Source organism: Mesoplodon mirus, assembly GCF_964341445.2.
Source record: "Mesoplodon mirus genome assembly, chromosome: 7".
NCBI lineage: Eukaryota > Metazoa > Chordata > Mammalia > Artiodactyla > Ziphiidae > Mesoplodon > Mesoplodon mirus.
Window position 1 is genome coordinate 122,568,392 of NC_138983.1, and position 20,649 is coordinate 122,589,040.

At 37.7% G+C, this 20,649-nt stretch overlaps 1 protein-coding gene across 1 annotated transcript in view; it reads right to left on the reverse strand.

Moving 5' to 3' along the window:
* ZW10 (zw10 kinetochore protein) overlaps positions 1 to 20,649 on the reverse strand; it is a 33,879-nt gene that overhangs the window by 8,495 nt on the left and 4,735 nt on the right. The window contains exons 3-10 of the mRNA XM_082628717.1: positions 17,272 to 17,373; positions 17,004 to 17,081; positions 16,373 to 16,532; positions 14,725 to 14,877; positions 14,055 to 14,246; positions 6,020 to 6,183; positions 4,928 to 5,110; positions 1,997 to 2,235 (exon numbers count right to left, since the gene is read on the reverse strand). Of these exons, the coding sequence (XP_082484843.1) occupies positions 1,997 to 2,235; positions 4,928 to 5,110; positions 6,020 to 6,183; positions 14,055 to 14,246; positions 14,725 to 14,877; positions 16,373 to 16,532; positions 17,004 to 17,081; positions 17,272 to 17,373 (1,271 nt within the window). The remainder of the gene's footprint in view (positions 1 to 1,996; positions 2,236 to 4,927; positions 5,111 to 6,019; positions 6,184 to 14,054; positions 14,247 to 14,724; positions 14,878 to 16,372; positions 16,533 to 17,003; positions 17,082 to 17,271; positions 17,374 to 20,649) is intronic.

Here is a 20,649-nt window from a genome sequence, read left to right on the forward strand (position 1 = left end):
AAAAAAATTCAAACTCAGTGCACCTGAAGGGAGAGTCAGCAGCTAAAACTACAGCTGGAGAGAACAGCTGCCTTGGTCACTGCTGAGAACACCATTGCTCTAGATGGCATAGATTCTCAGCCGGTATTCACTAACTAGACTACAGGTCTAAAAACCTGGACCCATTAATAATATTAAGAATAGCAGCATTCAACCCAAAGCCTCTATTCCATTTATCAGTTTGTGTTCTGCCAGTACCCAGAGTACCCCTTCAGTGACAAATGGAGCTAAGCCTCGAGCAAATGTCACCTCCTCACTGACACACTGTGCAAAGGGCAAGGTATCAATAAAGGCACTCACTGGTACTGTCGGAACCAGACTGCCTTTCAGCCTCCACCTTCCCTCCTTCTCACCCCAATGCAAGGAGATGAATCAACATTTCTGGGATAGAATCCAACCTCAAGTTTTCTTGCCCTTTAAATCTGGTCTTAGAACACCTAAAGATCATGATTAAAAAGCACTTAGGAAGAGCAAATAGAAGGTTTGTGTAGCTTACTTCTACATAAGAATATCTTAAACTATGTACCTTGAATACATCACAGGAATTCCACAAGTAATTTTGAAAAATTAGTCATGGTCACTATACCCCAAAACACTGTTACCACTTGATTACTATGACACCTGACTAAATTATTTCATATTTTTGTTGCATGTGTTGCTGTTTGAAGTTTGATAATAGGAAAAGTGAGTTGTTGTAATGTAGTTGTGTTTTTGTTTATCCTGTTAAAACTATTTTTTTGGTGGGAAGAATGTCCATAGACATTCAGTATATGAAAATATTGTTTGGTATTCTCTTAGGAAAAATTGCCTTGCATCCCTAACTTCTGGTCTGGTACATTTCAGGTGAATGCCATGTAATGAAATAGTCACTCCTATATTACTCTGCCAAAGGAGTGCATAATTCCTTTTATGTGTATTTTTCTTCCTACTTAGATTTAAAACTGGATGGACTTGTGAATATAATGATTCATTAAAGTCATGGAAGTATCTTAGTGAACATGTTCTTTCTAGAGCAGAATGAAATAAAGGGGTTAGTTTGTACACGGAGATAAAAACGGAAACTCCAGAAGCCCATAGGAAGACGCAATTTAAGTCAAGCCCTAACTGAAACTGTTTTCTACTATGAGGATGAAAAGTAAAAATACTACTGCACACAGATCCAAACTAAAGAGGCTTTTGTAAATCTGCTCTATAATCAACTTGGGCTACTGGCTACCATTTTCTCCTCAATTTATAAAGTTTAGGAGTATGGGAAGAGCCTACTAAACAAAAAGAGATTCAGTACAAATGTGCAAGTATATGGATTGAGTTTGGGTACCTTGAATACAATACTGATTAGAAGAAATCTTCTTGAAAGGGAGAAATCAGAACTTTGGTGCATTCCATTCTTTTCCTTCTACCTTTGGCTGCCCAACAAACTATTATTGCTTTAAAATTAACATTTAAAATGAAATTAATTAGGGCCTAGATTTCAAAAGGTAAAATGAATGTTAAGCTAAAGGGCCAGAGCATGCTGAAACAGATGGTACAACTATCACTAAGACCACCACCACCAATACTGATAAACATCTGAGTATTAATTATTTCCCAGGTAGCATTCTAAGTTCTCCACAAGCACTTTCTCATGTAATATCATTGAAGTCAAATAAAGTTAAAAGTAAACAAAAATTAAAGGGCTTTTTGTTAAAACGTGATTAACAATTTTTAATGTCAAACCCATTTGTCCATACCTACAATGCTTTTATTTCTCATACCTTGTTGTAAGATTGTATGCTATTGTAAATAAAAGTTAATTGTCAATACATACCTGTGTACTATACTTTTCTCTAGGGAAAGAAATATTAACTAATAAGATAAGAAAACCCAAAGAATTCCAGTTAATTTTCTTAATAAATGTCTAGTTTAGATATACATTTAACCAAGTCATTGCCATTTTCAGAGGACTCAGAACTCGTACCATTGATCGCTGCTAGTTGTTGCCTCCAGTAAAGTCTGATAGGCGAGTTCCATTAATTTCTTCACAGATTCACTGATGCGGCATGTGGGCAAAGAAAAGGAATGTTGGTCCAACGTATTTTCAGGCTCTAAATTCATCACTTCGTTGTATGGAGTTGTGGACACTTTCTGTACTTGTAGCTTGTCATCCTCAGCAGGACTGGGTAAATCTGGCACACTTATCTTAGAAGCAGGAGTAATCTAAGAGTCAAATACAGAAACAAAGAAAATGCATTGTCCTCAGAATAATCCAAATGCAAGCATACAGTGAGGAATAAGATACCAGTTGCTTCCATGATGATTAAGCTGTGGATCTACAGAATAATTAAAAGATTTGAGTAAACATGGCAGGACTTTAATGACTACTCAATCCTGGGTGAAAGCACATCATAAGAAATAAGCAATCCCTTTACTGTGCCATTCTTCTAGTTCTTCTGTGCACTCTCACTCTTGGTGGAAACAGCAAAGCTGTGAAACTGGCCCAAGATTTTAGGTAAATGAAAGGACCTTCAAAAATCCTCCTTCTCAGGTTAGACTATTAGATTAACACACACCAGTATGACTTGTGTTCCACTGTCATTAAACAAATCATTTCCCACCAGAAACACGTGTTGGCTTACTCAAAGAAACAGCACGTTCAGGCTAGCTTACACTGCTCTTAAAAACAAAATTCCAAACAAAAACCAAAAAAGCTTCCCTAACATTTACACAGAATGAAAATTCCCAGACTTGGTCAAGACTAAAGGAAAGAACACTAGGCTTCTAGTTTGGAAACATCAGTGATATTTTCTACCCTAACTTTTAACAAAGTCATTTAACCTCTCTTGACCTCAATTTTCTCATTGTAATATGACGAAACTGCACTACAATAATGGTTTTCAAACCTTGCTTCTCAAAGATGCCTCAGGGGCCAACAAAAGGAGAGATTAAGCAGGTGGAAGCAGCAGGTTCCTACTGCAAGAAGAGCAGCTCTGCTCTGCACATACTGGACCTCTATGGAAAATTTCTGACAGAAGAAGCTCCAAGTCTAATAAAAATGTTTAAGTCATCAGACTTGCCATCTGTAAAATGGTATAATAATGTCTACTTCATAGGGCTGTTATGACATTAAATGAGAATACAAACATCACAACTGGGAGAGGTGCTACTGGCATCTAGTGGGTAGAGATTAGGGATGCTACTAAACATCCTACAGGACAGGCCCCCAGAGCAAAGAATTATCTGGCCGCAAATGTCAACAGTGGCACTGCTGAGAAACTCTGATCTAGAGGAAGCTACATCATTAGGATTTGGGTACTTGGGGGGAAAATACAGTCTTATAAAATGTCAGAACTAGTTGAATAGGGAGCTCAGAGATTATCTAGTTCAATTCTGTCATATTACAGAAGAGGAAAATGAGGTCCAACAAGGTTAAAAGATTTAGCCCAGAGTCACAAAGTGACCTAGTGACAATCCTATTTATAACAAGGAGTTATAACAGAGTTAATGGGATATATATTAATTCATTTACCATATTTACTAAGTACATAGTAGTATGCACCAGGTATTTTCTTGATGCTACAGATACAACAGTACACCAAACAGTAAAGAACAAAACAAACAGGGAAAAAAAAAAACCCTGCCCTCATAGAGCTTATTTTCTAGAGGGGAAAAACAATAAATAATTCATATAGAATATTTACTGATAATAAGTGATATGAAGAAAAATAAAGCAAGGAAAGAGTACAGGAAATAGCGGGAGGTCACAATCTTACAAGAGTGGTCAGGAAAGGGAGCACGTCTGTGGTAATATTCCAAGCAGGGGGAAAAAGAGGTTCAAAAGTCCTGCAGCCGAGTCGGCCTGGCAAATGAGCAGAGTGACTGAAGAGGAATGCAACAGGAGACGGAGTCAGAGGCAACAAGGGGACAGTTCACAGGAGGCCGTGCAGGCCACTGCAAGGCTACTGGGTCTTTCTCTGAATGAGACGGGAAGCCACTGGATTCTGTGCACAGGAGTGACATAAGTGATATTCATGTGAAAGAAACCTGCAGCCCAGTTCCCGGTACTGAGTGCATTTCGGCTCCCTTAACAACCCAAGATTACATCAAAATGTGCTAATATCTGTGCACCTCAAATGGCTAATTTAATATTTTACTGAAGTGGACACTATAACAGGGTACCTACCCCCAGGAAAACAGGGGATGACAGAAAGGACAGAGGGAGGAAGAGCGCAGTCCTCTCAGCGATAACAGATAAATGGCTGAGGAATTTTCTATTAAGGGATTACTTTAGTGTATGTCTTCTTTTAATCTAAGTAACACCTTACATTTGTCAAATATTATTTTATATATGTAAGATGTTAAAAAAAATACACAGAATTATCTAAGGTCAAAGGAGTAAATTACCCTCAATGCAAATTAATTTGTCCATGGATTTGACAGATAATTGTTTATACCATACAAAGATCACATCTTTTTATTTGTTTTTATTAACTTCAAAACTAGCACCTCTATTGGCGTAAGCAATAAAGTCAACATTTCACAACAGGATATAATCTCTGGATATAACAATACCTGTTACGAAATTGTGTACTAAAAATTCAAGTGATAAAGTTGAGAAAACTCTATGGGTTGATGTACTCTCTGATTTCAACAACAGTCATCTATTACATTCACGTAGGCTTTTTAAATTTATACAATGCTTTTATGTGCATTATCTCATCTGGACCCCACAATACCCTATTAAAGAGGTAGGAATTAGGACCCCTTTAAAGATGAGACAACTAATGTTTAAGAAGATTAATAACTCGCCTCAATGAGCTCAGCAACTCTCAGTGCTCTTTCACTCTACCATAATCATCGCAAAAATGAGCTGCTTCCTAATACAAGGTAACACCCTGTAACCCCCCAATACCTTCACAGTGTTGTGAATTTCAGAGGTCATTAGGTTTCTGGCTGCCACAATCACATCCTGACACTTCTTGTTAGCAAAATGAGAATTGATGTTACGGGCATATTTCAGCAAATCAGTAGTATTTCCTTTTAAAAACCTCATCTCCTTTAAGGCATTTTCAAATTCTTCAGTGGACTGTATGACCTGAGAAAGAAACGCAAGAGAAAAAAAAGGAAAAGAATCAAATACATATGTTCCTTTCCAATACTAAAATTTCAAATCCAATGTATAGGAAAGAACAAGGACCAGCTGGTCATTTAAGTTTTAGAAAAGACCATCAATTACTAGGTATAAAAATATTATTCATTTTTTCTAGCCTGAAATTCATTAGGAAGAGCATCTTCATTAGAAGTTTTTGACTCTGCTTAGTAAAGGTGCAAACATTTTTAAATAAATAGACAGTAGGTCCCCCCTTATCCTCAGCTTCAGTTACCCACAGTCAACCATGGTCTGAAAATATTAAATGGAAAATTCCAGAAACAAACAATTCCTAAGTTTTAAACTGTGGGCTGTTCTGAGTAGCATGATGAAATATTGCGCCATCCTGCTCTGTCTTGCCCAGGATATGAATCATCCTTTTGTCCAGCATATCCATGCTATATACACTACCTGCCCATTAGTATAGGAAAAAACATAGTACATATGTGGTTCAGTACTATCCACAGGTTCAGGCCTTCGCTGGGGGAACTGGAACGTAGCCCCAGAGATAAAGGGGGACTACTGTGCTTACTGTAGTGTTCGAGGAAACACTAAAAAGAAGCCAAAAAGTAAAGCGTCACATAATAGCTACTATAGCTGACACAAATAGAAAAACAGCTGTTTTTCAAAAGTATCTTACTAAAGAAAACGTACTTAATAACAAAACATACTTCCCCACCCAATCAAAAGGTAGGAAGCCAAAAGAGACATGAAGTCAGAGGGAATTTGCCTCCACACTTTATGAATAATTTTCTTAAAGATGTCACTAAAGAACAAAAGATCTCCAAGGTAAACAAAGGACACCAACAGGAACCTACGGTCTCTTCAGACCTTCTGTGACACCTCTGCTCTTACCTCTTCATACTGCTGTAACTTGCTGCTATTTGTTGGGATAGAATAAACCAAACAATTTTTAATGAGGCACTCGGACAAGTCCTCCCAGATCATGTCACCAAGCATCTCAGCCAATACGATCTCAGATGTTTTTTCATTTTCTACATCAGCATCAAGAGGCAAATCTGAATTCAAAAGAAAAAGTTTTAAACAAGAAACTCTTCACGGTCTGGACATATTCTCAAATTCCCTAGTTTTCTAGAATTCTTTAATTTTAAGATGACAGGGAAGAAAACAGCATGAATAATTCTATAGCTATCTCAACAGACTACATGGGAAAAGCATGACACACAATTATTATTTTATTTTCACTGCTCAAATGAATCATCTGCACTGTATGACTGCCTGTTCTCTATAAGGTATTAAGCCATCTACATTATAATCATCTACTGCTGATCTACAGATCTGATTATATGAAGCACTCAGAAGTTCTGCATACCAAGTTGAAACTAGTTTAGAATAAAGTCCAAGTTCTCCAATAATAAATATACTTTTTTTCATCTCTGCAAAGGATCTGAGTGTTTATCCTAAGTAAAATATCAATAAACACCTTACATTATAGCATAATATCTAGCCTACCAAACAGAATACTTCAGTATCTCTTCCACGGTATATTTTATGGTGGCTTTTTCTAACACATTTTGAGGGAGTTATATTTAGAATATACCATTAATTAACTAAACAATATATAAGAACCTTAAAAGAAAGTGGCCATATTACCTCACAGCCTTGAGATATCTTACAATATCTGAAGTCTAGGCCCGCACTGTCCGACATGATAGCAACCAGCCACATTTTGCTACTGAGCACTTGAAATGGGGCTGGTGTGACTGACGAACTCATTTTTTTTTCAATTTTAAGCAATTTCAAATTAAGTTTAAAAATGGAAGCAAGGGTGTGTGGTTATAATGGGTAGCACAAGGGAGCCTTGTGGTGATAGAACAGTTCTATATCTTGATTGTGGTGGTAGTTACATGGATCTACACATGTAAGAAAACTGCACAGCTATTCACACACACAAATGAGTGCAAGTAAAACTGGAGAAATCTGAATAAGCTCTGTGAATCATAACAAAGTCCATTTCCTGGTTCTGATACTATACTCTGGTTACACAGGATGCTAACATTGGGGAAAACTGGGTGAAGAGTACACGGGGGGCCTCCCTGGTGGCGCAGTGGTTGAGAGTCCGCCTGCCGATGCAGGGGATACGGGTTCGTGCCCCGGTCTGGGAGGATCCCATATGCCGCGGAGCGGCTGGGCCCGTGAGCCATGGCCGCTGAGCCTGCGCATCCGGAGCCTGTGCTCCGCAACGGGAGAGGCCACAACAGTGAGAGGCCCGCGTACGGGAAAAAAAAAAAAAAAGAGTACACGGGACCTCTGTACGTTTTCTGAATTAAAATTTTAAACTAAAAACAAACAGAGGAAGTAGCGTACAATACTTTTCTGCTAAACACAATTTTATTGCTTTGAAAAGACTATGCCTCACTTTCACCATCGCATCATGTAAGCTATTAGGTGCACTGGCTCACATCAGGCATGTGTATCACTTCTGGTATTTCATATAAACACACCTTCGATGTAGTCAGTGTAAACAGATTCATTCCGCTCGAATGACTTAGTTTTCCTATGCACCAATGTAACATTGTAATGCATTTATTTGAGTATTTTGCACAGGTTACAGTGATACCTATAATAAACCGAAAACGGAAGTAAAATTGAAATGCTTATTAGTTTCACGATGATAGATTTTTCTAGCTTACGAGAATGACTATAAACAAACTTTTAAATTTAAAACTAAGCTACACTATTGACGCAGAATCAAGTGAAGGTGCAGAATCTAGAAGAACTGGTAGAACAGTAAAGGAAAATACAGACTGGAAGAAAATATGCCACAAAGTTGACAATAAATGGCAGCTGCAGCTTGCTAAAACACAGCAAAACAAAACTTTTCTTGCTGTGCAAAAAAATTTTTAAGATGATAAAGCAGACAATATTAAGAGAAGTTTCGACAAATACATTAGGAATTTGTCAAGTTTCCTCTCAAAGAAGAATTGACAAAATTAGTCACCTGAAATTACAATTAAATGTCCAACCAAAAATGTGATTTTAAGGGGATCTGAGCTTGTAAATTTAGCTAGCGATAAAATGACTTGGTAAAATCATTCCATATATTTTCTCTGCATGTACATTTTGGTAGCAAATTTATGCTGGTTTTTAAAAAATTAATTAAGGCACTTATCCATCTTTTGCTATTGACCAAAAGAGCTTGATTATCAAAGGGATTACCTGTAATTTGAAGAGCACCTAGAATGTAGCCACAAACCGTATGTGCCTGATGGTGGCCTTTTTAATGGAAAATCTAACAACCTTTCAAATTTCTTCCACAACTACTTGTATGTTCAGAGTCTCTATTTCTTGGTAAATTTTAGTAATGTATACTTTCTAGGAAATCATTCGTGGCAAAAGCAAAATATGCTTGTTGTGACAAAGCCAACACCAGTGAAGTTTACAAAGAAAAAGCCTAATTTTCCTCTCCATACCCACAAGCTTCTCTCTCTCTCTCTGTGTCCAAGTAACCAGAGTTAAGAGTTTGGTTTGTATTCTTCCTCCCTCACATTAATAATACACACACACATGCATGCACACAGACACATGATACAGACTAAACTGTGTCCCCCACAATTCATATGTTGAAGTCCCCAGTGTGACTGCACTCGGAGACAGGGCTTGCCTTTAAATAGGTCATAACGGTGGAGCCCTAATCCACTATGACTAGTGTCCTTTTAAGAAAAGGAGAGACACCAGAGATGAGCATGCAGAGAGGAAAGGCCACGTGAGGACAGTAAGAAGGCTGTCTGCAAGGCAAGAAGACAGGGCTCAGGAGAAACCAAATCTACTAACACCTTGATCTTGGACTTCCAGCCTCCAAAACTGTGAGAGAATAAATTTCTATTGTTTAAGCCACACAGCCTGTGGAATTTTGTTATGGAAGCCCTAGCAAACTAATATAACATTCATATAAGGGGCTACTTCCTTTTTTATAAAATGGGTTCATGCCATAGATTTTACATGTAACTTTTTTATCCGTTAAAAATAGATCGTGGCCATCTCTGAGGTCACTATATCTAGCTCCACTTCATTTCTTTTCAATAGCTGCACCATTCTTCAAATGATGCACATTCCAGTATGCAAGTATATACAGTACTCATACACGCAAACATACACACTGTTGATATCACATAGTAAGGAATTAAAAAGTGGGATACCTGGGTCAAAGCGATGTATATTTTAGCATAACTATAGAGCTGCAGATTACTTTCTAAAAAACTCACAAAAGCGATGAAGGAGACTACCCTTCCATTTTCTTACCGAAAGTGTTTCACACAGATCTTTGAATTCTGTCAACCCTAGGAGTGAAAAGTTCTACTTTGATGGTGTGATTTCCATTCCACTATTAGGGAGATTAAGCAATACATATTTTTATGCTTATTAACAACTTGCACCTTTTCTTCCATAAACTGCCTATTCATATTTTTTACCCTTTTTCTGTTATTATGTTCTTTCTCTTTGGAAAAAAAATCTTTTATTAGCTCCTTGTCTGCCAATGTACTGCAAATATTTTCTCCCAGTATAATATTATCTTTTGACTTTGTTTATGGCATTGTTTACCATACAGAATTTAACATTTATATGTAGTCAAATTTATCAATCATTTCCTTTATGCATTCTGAGCTTCCTGAGAATATTCAAGTCTTCTTGTAAATTTTCTTCTAACATTTTTATTGTTTTACCTTTTGCATATAGGGATTTAATTTATCTGGAATGTATCTCTGTATGAAGTACGAAGCAGGAATCTAACTTTGTCTTATTCCATATAGCCAATTTTGCTAGCACCATTATTTAGTAAACTATCTGTCCCACTAAACTGAAATGTGACTTTGATCAAATGGTAAATTCTCATTTATTCTTGGCTCTACTTCTGGACTCCTTTTTTTTAAATTTTTTATTTTTTATTAGTTTCTGCTTTATAACAAAGTGAATCAGTCATACATATACATCTGTTCCCACATCCCTTCCCTCTTCCATCTCCCCACCTCCCACCCTCCCTATCCCACCCCTCTAGGTGGTCACAAAGCACCGAGCTGATCTCCCTGTGCTCTGCGGCTGCTTCCCACTATCTATGGACGCTTTTTCATTCCACTGATCTTCTTATGTCAAGAACATAGTTTTAATTATAAAATTCTCCAACTAGTGTTTTGCAAATCTTTATTAGCAAGTCTCATAAATATATTTTTTGATGTAAGCTCTAGAGTAATTAATTTGTCAAGTTGGAAAAATATATAACAAGAATCTGATTGGGAATGTATTAAATTTATACATTAGTTTGGAATGAGTTGACAATTTTTTGAGACTGTCTTCTAATCCACGATAGCCTACCCTTACTTTACACCCTCAGTAAGTTTTATGCTTTCCTTTACATGTATTCTTCCCATTCTTATTAAATTTATCTTTTAAGAATTTCATAGATTTTGTTGCCATTATAAATAAGATATCTTTCTTTTGCGGTACGCGGGCCTCTCACCGCTGGGGCCCCTCCCGCCGCGGAACACAGGCCCCGGACGCGCAGGCCCAGCGGTCACGGCCCACGGGCCCAGCCTCTCCACGGCACGCAGGATCCCCCCCGGACTGGGGCACGAACTGCGCCCCCCGCATCGGCAGGCGGACCCCCAACCACTGCGCCACCAGGGAAGCCCCTATATTTTAATTTACAACTGATTGTTACTAGTTTGGAGAGAAACTGATTTCTAAAGATCTATACTGTACCTAGACAACTTAGTAAATGTCTTACTAATTATGAAAGTTTTAGTAGTCTTTTGGTTTTTTAGGTATACAATTACATCATTTACAAGTAAAGATAAATTCTTCTCCTTATTTTAATATTCATACTTATTTTCTCTTCTTTGTATCAGCCATAACCCCTAAAACAATGTTAACAAATATTAATAATAATGTGCATTCCTGACTTAAAACTGATTTTAATGGAAATAAAGTTTTTAATCCTTTAATAGATGCTTGTTGCTGGCTTTTTAGAAGCAATTAGCTTCAAAACTAATTACTTTTAAAAAATCAATAAAGTATAACATAATTATGCAAAGTGGTCTTTTATACAGCTGTATAATTTACTTCATCATTTCTCTATTCTTCAAGATTTTATGACTTTCCAGTATTTCAATATTATAAATAACATTATGATGAACATCCTTATACATAAATGGTTTTATATATTTAAGATTATTTCTTCAAGGCAGACTCCTAGAAGTTGAAACCTTGGTTTAAAGGATATAAACATTTTAAGGCTTTTTATATATTTTGCCAAATTATTTCCAAAAGAATTTTTTTCTCCTCTTTTAAAAGCTCCTTTGCTGTTGGTACAATGATGCTTAGTAATACAGAAAACTTGGGAGAAAAAAATACATATTTAAAAGATGAAAAGAGCATAAAACCAAAGACAAACATAAGACGAAAGGCAAAAATCTTTATGAAGTTTCAGAATAACTAAAATCCAAAGAAAGTAGAGGATTCCAAAAAGAACTAAGGCCACGAAATACGATCCTCAGGTTTTATTTAGGGCAAGAAGATGAAGGAAGGAAATACTGACTGAAAGATATTAAAGAGATTAGAAGAGCACCTAGCAACAGTGAGTTGTCTTCTGCTCTGAATATCCTAGGTACTAAGAAAACTTACAAATAGAACACTGAGTTGAATACTTAAATGGACCAACATCAAACTGGGAAGAGGTTTCTACTGGAATTCCCCAGAGCACCCTCTGATCTAGCCCTATCCTAGGTAATAGTACCATCACTGACTCAGATTAAACTGTAAGAAAACATGATTATCAATTATGCATTCGATATGAAGTAGAAAGGATAGTAAACACATTGTAAAATTTTATCAAGTAAAATTTAACAAAGATTAATGTTAATGCCAAAAAATCAAGTACAAGATGGGAAAGCAGCAGTTTGCACTGAGTATGACATAGGATTTTCACTGACATCAAGCTCAGTAAGTTAACTGTGTAATAACAGCCTTTGGCTATACTAACAGAAGCATGATACTGAGAATGAGGGTGTGAACAATCCCATACTATTCTGAATTGCTTCGGACTATACTTAGAATACTTTGTTCTGTTTTGAACACCATACTTTAATAAAAGGACTATGGAAGAAATGGAATATATTCACAGAAGATCAGTGAAGATAAGAGAAACTTAAAAAACTATTTCATTAAAAAAATAAAACTAAAGATGTTTTATGTTGGTGATAAGATGTAGGCAATAACAGCTACTACAGAGAATTTGAAAGTCCATCATGTGTAATAAGAATTAGACTTCTATATAGCTCCACACACTAGAAACAGCATCCGTAAAGCAGATATTACAGGGCATATATATATATATATATATATATATATATATATATATATATATATTTTTTTTTTTTTTTTTTTGCAGTACACGGGCCTCTCACTGTTGTGGCCTCTCCCATTGCGGAGCACAGGCTCTGGACGCACAGGCTCAGTGGCCATGGCTCACGGGCCAAGCCTCCATGGCATGTGGTGTCTTCCCGGACCAGGGCACGAACCCGTGTCCCCTGCATCGGCAGGCAGACTCTCAACCACTGCGCCACCAGGGAAGCCCCTACAGGGCATATATTTTGAACGTATTTTTTAAACAACTACCCTAAAGATTTAATTTCCAAAATGGTCATTTTGGCAATAGCATTTAAGAAAGAAGATACAATTTTTTTAAAAAACCAACAAACAAAAACTTCATAGTACTCAGAGTTGTCCAGAGGTAGGATGGAATGCCTCAAGAGGAAGTGAGTTCCCTCTCACTAAAGGTGCTCAGGTTTTTTATATGACCAATTGATGGGGGTGTTACAGAGGAGAGTCGAGCATCAGAGATATCTGTACTGAGTCACCTTTCTAGTTCCTTCCAATCCTTGGATACTTTGCTTACAACTTTTTTTTATATCTAATAAAAATAAGGGTGTATTATCTCCCTAAGTAAAGGAATAAGAAGAAAACTACCTTGGATTTTTGTAATTTATACAAGTCTTAAAATTTTTTATTCTCTGCTGTCAAAACTGGAAAGAATTCCTTGCTCTACATATAAATTATTTATATATAAATAATGTCTGTATGTGTATAACTGAGTCACTTTGCTGTACAGCAGAGATTGGCAAAACATTGTAAATCAACTGTACTTCGATTAAAAAAAATAAATTTATATATAAATAAATTATGTGACTGCCAGGAAGGCATACAAACAATAGCAGCATTTCTTTATTTTCTCCACAGCAAGAATGCTTAATTTGACTATTCAATAAGACAATTGAGAAAAGCAAAAAGAAGGTAAGTCAAATAGACTAAAAACAACAGTATTATAAGAAAACACCAGAAGAAATTTTACTTTTAATAGTGTGACAGCCAAAAAATGATTCAAGCAACACAGAAACTATTTCAAGGGTGAATATATAAAGATCTAACCAGTAGGCTGAGATGGAATGAAAGTCATTGCCTATGTTAAACCTATTTTGTTTATATCAACTAGGTTGATGGGGATTTTCCCATCAAAAGATGTAAAACAGCACTTGGTTCATTTCTGCTTCTCCTATAACTAAAGCAAGAGTCCCAAAATGTGATGTTCCTAGAAGTCCCATGAGGGAAATGCATCCCCAAATTCAACTAAATATTACAAACACAGACTCTAGGGCACCATTAAAGACCCTATTTGTCAACACAGGGCAGAGAAGGAATGAAAAATAGAGCAAGAAATAAAAAGGTAACTACTTTGTTCCCATGACATAATTTACTCACGTCTGATCCGCCATTCACTCAGATTGCTGACATTTTTATCCACTTTAAAATAATATTTACTTCCAAAAACCATATCGACTTCTCTAAAATATAAAAGCACTGCCTTGGGGATACATACCTAGAAGTTGTTTCTGGACCACTTCCAGTACCAGTCTGATCTTGGCAAAAACTTCAGATGGCGATGGATGTTCCAAGTCAGTCATCACAGATTCAAAACGAATGATAATGATGTTAGGTTGGCTTTCTATCACAGCAAAAAGGGATGGGCAAGATGCCAGAGGCCTAAGGATATACTTCAGCAGCACCTGACCTGAAAGTTTTATGAACACTCATAAAAAATAAATCACTAGAAGACACTTCAAAATAAAAAAAAAAAAAGATCTAAGCAGAAACTAATAAAAAAAAAATGCTATTTGAAAAAAAAAAAAAAAAAAAGATCTTCGAGCCTGACAACTAAAATACATATACCATGACATTACCCAACACCCATTATGCACTGCAGGTTTTCCCACTGAAGTTTCCCAGATTGTCTACAGATTTTAATTTAAATTATTCAAAAAATCAAATAAAATAAATACCAGCAGCTACTTTAAAAAAAGAAAAAAGGAAAGGATCTAAGCCCTTAATGAAAAGTGTAATATTTATACAATTCCACTTGATAAATCATGAGGTCAAACCCTATGATCTATCATCAATATTATTCAGAGAATACTGATAATTTTTCTGTCATTCCTTTAACAATGGACTTCTGAAATTTCATGTAAATGAAACAAAGTATTATGCATTACCAAATGACTTAAGCTTGGTATGTAGCTCCCCAAGAAGAGAAAATGCCAAGAGGAGAGAACTGATGGGTGGCACGGGGGTCTTCTCTTCTTTCTGAGATTGTTCAGTGCATAAATGAAGTTCTGTTTGTAGGCAAGATTCCAAGTTGCTGATATCTAAGAAAAAGGGAAAAAATATCAGCTGTCTCAGCAATACAAGATGTTCCCATTTCTATTCCTGAGAGCCCACCATCTACTAAGAGTCCTAAATATGTGGTTTTACTATAATACACTTCTAATGCAATCAAATATTAATTACTACATACATGTCCTTGGCATCACTTTAAAACAGGAAATTACTTCCTTTGGTATGTTCAAAGAATCAAACTGAGTGCCAAAGTAGGATGATGTGCATACAATAACTGCTTACTAAATATGTGTTGAGAATGGATAAACAACAAGGTCCTACTGTATAGCATAGGGAACTATATTCAATACCCTGTGATAAACCATAATGGAACAGAATATAAAAAAGTATGTATTTATATTTATAACTGAATCACTTTGCTGTACAGCAGAAATTAACACATTGTAAATCAACCATACTTCAGTTAAAAAAAAGAATGTGTTGAATGACAGAATGAAGGCAAAGAATAAAAAGTGAGATCCTAGTTTCAATCAAGGCCTCCTATTCTATGTTCCCTCTTATGAAGTAAAGAGAACAGCCTGCCAAACAAGTTTCACAGGGTGTGTTACAACAAAGAATTAACACACCTGCCACCCTCTCTTAATTTTACAGTCTGCTTGGAAATAGACTCTAAAATTTTCTAGATGACTTCCTTGAAAATACCTAATACATACAGGGTGGGGTATGTGTGTGTGAGTATGTGTATGTGTGTGTGTGCACGCATGCGTGTGTGTACATACATACATATACAATTTATTTGAAGGCCATAGTGGATATGGGAAAGGGAGCAAGGGCAGACTGTGAGGTTTCCCCTGAAACAGACTAAATTTCAAGATTAAATGCTGGAAAATATACCAGGTTTAATGGCATGTCCTTCCCATATACCCTCAGAGGTTTTACTTTGTGTAAACAAGATATCAAAGAGGGCTCACACCCAGAGGTGGGCAGAGGGGCTGAGAGCCAAGTAGTATAAATAAAAGCCAGGGCCAGAGTTATCCTATTTCTTCATCTTGCAAAGCATCCCCCACCTCATGATTTTGTCACCATTCTTCTTCAAGGACTGAAAAAAACTGGGCCAAACTCCTATCCTTTTCCTTAGCAAGAGAGAAAGAATGGTTGAACAGCTTCTTTAAGCTTTCTAGAAAAGATAAACTGTTGGGATTAGAGCTTTGGGAACGGGCACATCCTATGATGCAGTGGAAACTGTGTGGTCTTAAAGTGTTACCACCTCCTCTACCACAGCCTCACCACCTGGACCCCTCCCAATCATCTTCTCTCTTCTCTGCTCCTTCCCAGTGAAAGGGACAGAAAGAGAAATGCATGGGAAGTAACAAGCATTCTGCTTAACATGAGAACCCAATATAGAATTGGGAGATTAATAAATGAAACCTTCCTCTCTCCCAATATAAAATATTTGGAATATATTCAGAGGCCAAACTGGTTCAGGCAGATGAAGCAAAGCAGTCCACCTGAGGTCAGCAGCACCTTTTGATGGTGGGAACTTCCATACAATCAGCTTCTGCCACTCTTCTCCAAGGTGATAAAGTATGTTCTGTTTCTGTATTGTAAGCTCCATGCTGAGAGATTTCAGTATTTTTAAATCAAAGCATTTTCTGGATTTTAATAACTTCAAGCATATCTGTGCCTGGTAGTGAAATGGAATCATTGTTAACATTTCATCTGGACCCTAGGCAATTAAATATATTTGTATAATGATAAGGAATACATGCAACACAAAATTTACTTAAAACAAGAATAGTACTGGACTTCTCTGGTGGCACAGTGGTTAAGAATCCGCCTGCCAATGCAGGGTACATGGGTTCGAGTTCTGGTCTGGGAAGATGCCACACGCCGTGGAGAAACTAAGCCCACGTGCTACAACTACTGAGCCTGTGCTCTAGAGCCCGCGTGCCACAACTACTGAAACCCGCGCATCTAGAGCCTGTGCTCCACAGCGAGAGAAGCCACTGCAATGAAAAGTAGCCCCTGCTCGCTGCAACTAGAGAAAGCCCACGCACAGCAACAAAGACCCAATACGGCCAATAAAGTAATTAATTATTTTTTAAAAAAAAAGAATAGTACTAATTGCTCATGCTTTAGAGAATGTGTTTAATACCTCTTCTAGACGCTGAGCAGCAGTAACATACTTCTTCTCTGCCAATGCACAATTATATTCCTCAATAGCAGTAGAAAACTGAAAAGATGAGTATAGTTATTAGGTATTTTATTTTATACATCCTAGTATTTCAAGTCTGTCTGCTTGTTTATTTTTAAACTATGAAAAAATACCATATAGGGGATACCCATTGAATGATAAGACAATTGGAAAAAAAAAATAACTTTCTCACCACCAAAACACTAAAGTTTGATTTGAGTATACTGACCTCGTGTAGCTGTCTAAGTAAACTTAGGACTACTGAGTCTCTTTCCAACTGTTGCTTCAAGTCTGTAAATTCAGCAGTTGATACGTGAAGATCCCGGCGGACCTAAGTCACACACCAAAGACAAGTACTTTTAAGCTATACTATACTTAAGAAATGAAACTTTTACTGTAATCTATAAGCTTTATTAGGTGAATATAATTCATGATGAAATTTAAATGCTGGTTAAGACTGGAATAAAAATCACAGAATGTAGTAGGAAGAGACTTTAAGTGGTCCACTTAGCCCAAACCCTTATCCTATGCAGGAATACCCGTTCCCATCAACATAATATCCTCGTGTCACCACGTATTCTTAGTTTAAGCAGTTATCTTTCATCAAAGAACTCATCCACCTGGATTACTGGTATCCCCACTGCCAAGTGATATTCATTCTTCAGTTGAATAGTTCTAACTAATAGAAAGATTTCTCTACGTTGAGTGAGAATCCACCTCCCATTCTGTCCCACCTTTTCAGGGACTTTGCACTACCAATTATTTCCTCTCTTCTCTATCTTTTACTTCTCTGTAAGTCATTCTCCATTCCAATTATATGCATACCTATTAGAGCATGGCTCCTCCCATCAGATTTTAAATCTCCCCCAACTCTATGACAAAGTATCCTCCACGTTAGCAACCACCCTATTTCTCGGTAGCTACCTGATTTCTCTTCTCCCTCTCACAAACAAGCTTCTTGCAAGAGTGATCCATACTCACTGTCTTTACTTTCTCACCTCTCATTCACTCTATAATTCATGTGATCTGGTTTCTACCCCCACCATTCCACCAAAGCTGTTCCAAAGCAGTTGGTGCCAAAATACCAATCAAATCCTTGCTGCTAAATCCAAAGCATATGTCACCAGTATTACCTTGCATCAGTACACTGCTACTTTCCTTCCCTTAGTTCTATGACACCAATACCTACTCATTTTCCTCCTGGTTCTTTGGCCATTCCTTTTCATCTTTTGGGAGCGAAATTTCCCCTCTGATCACTTCACACAAGCTGATATTCCTTTCTCCCTGGCCCTCTCATTACTCTGAACCAACGGTTCTCAAAAAATAAACGTTTTTCTTGACCCCACCCTGATCCAGGGACGTTTGGCAATGTCTAGAGACATCTGGCGTGCCAAGATCGAGGGCGCTCTACTGGCACCTAGTGAGTAGTAGGCCAGGGTTACTACTGAACACCTTCCAGTGTACCGGATAGGCCCCCACAGCAAAGAACGTCCGGCCCCAAATACCAGCTGTGCCTGTACTGAAAAGCCCTGCTCTCCACGCTCTCTCTGGGCAATCTCATCGACTCCCATAGCTTCAACTTCTAAGTGCAGCTACCTCATGTCCACACCATTTTCCTAACATCCTAATGTGTATATGGATGGTGTGACATGCAAACTATCCTCTAAAATCCATTCTCCCATTCTCCCACAGTAAGGGCACAAGGCTATGCAGCTAGACTATATGTACTAGTGCCCTGCACAGTCAGATGCGACCACGTGTCTAAGATCCCACCAATGGAATATAAGCAGAAGTGATGTGTACCATTTCCAAGTCTTAAGAAAACAGATGTGTCTCCTCTATTCCCTCTATTTGACCTTAACCTGCAGTTATAACTGGACATGGGGAGAGACCAACTTCAACCATGCAAACAACAAAATCCTAGAGCAGTGTTTCTCAAACTATAACACGTATACATACATACTGCTTGGTGAATCTTATTAAAGTGCAGATTCTGATTCAGTAGGTCTGGGATGGGGCCTGAGATCCTCCATGTCTAACAAGCCACCAGGTGTTGCCAATTCCACTGCCCTACAGACCCCTGGAAGACAATTCTTCAGGAGTCTCTCACATTTCTGCACTATCTTGCAAGTGAAGCAATTGACTGTCTTTTGTTCTGGACTATCTTTTCAAAAATGTTTGTGTAGTAAACAGCTTGAAAAATAGAGATGGCGTTTTCCTCCATAGCAAAATGCCAGCATGCTCACTACCCGTTAGAAAAGGTTCAGGTTCCCTAAGCACAGAAGTTCTCTTCTATCCATACAGCCCGCTGCACACTGCCCTGTAGAAACCAGGGCTTGCGGCACTGTGCAAAAACATTCATCCTCTGGCTACCGCTGTGAGGAATAAACTGTCCTTCACAGTTCTTGACACAGACTACACTACAGTAGCCAGGCCCTGGGTTGTACAATCAGCCTGCTAGCCTAGACACTACGATTGAAAAATATGTGTCTTGTTTGAGCCATTGCATTTCTCTTGTTTGAGCCATTGCATTTCAAGTTCCCGCCTGGCCCCATCTTTCTTTACAACAGTCTAGCCTCCATCTTCATACAATCCAACTGTGCAGCTCCATTTGTATACCCCACAGGCACCCCATATTTAAACTCAACAAAAACCTACTCCTCCTCTAGATTCTGTTTCAGTGAATGACACATCAATGACCTAGTTCCCCAGTTATCTTTGACTCCGCAGTCTTTCACCCCCATATCAACAAATCCCAGAGATCCGGTATCTTTTGAAAGTCCCTAGGATTCATCCACTTTTCTCCACTCCCACCGCCATTGACAGTGGAGCAGGTTGCATCCTGTCTTGCCTGCTTACTTTAACTGCCTCCTAATGCTTTAAGTGCCTTCTCATTTCCCAGTCTCTTTTCCCTCAAGTCCTTTCTTCAAACTGCAAGCAGAATGGGATTCCTAAAACTCAAATCTGACATCACTCCCCTGCTTAAACTCTTCCATGGCTTCCACAGGGCAATCAAGATAATGTCCTTACTACTTAAACTGATACACACAGTCCTTGCTTACCTTTTTAATGTCATCTCATGTCTCCTCCCACCACACTCTCTAAACATCTGTCCTATGGAATACTTGCAGCTCTCCAAAAGTGACATCCCTCCACTACCTCCATGCCTCTACCATGCTGTCCCCTACGCCTGCCTAAACATTCCTCCTTCATCTTTTGCTTAATTACCTGCCACTTCAGATTTTGGTTTGGACACTACTTCCTACAAAAAGCCATCCTTAGCTACATCTGCTCTCTTGAACTGGATTATTCCAATTTTAGTGTATATCACACTATTTTATTCATCTATAACAGGCATGAGATTCACATTTTGAAATAAAACACTGTCTAGTTCACCAACTACCACAGTATCTGGCACCTTGCAGATGCTCAATAAATATATCAAATATATATAAACAAATATATATATATATATAAACTCAATAAACACCTTTATAATGTCCACCTATTGAATCTAATTCCCCTTCTCTAGCCATAAATTTGAATCTTTCTCCCATATGAAAATACAGGGCTGCAAATACTGAAAGTGTTTTTCATTGAAGCTAAA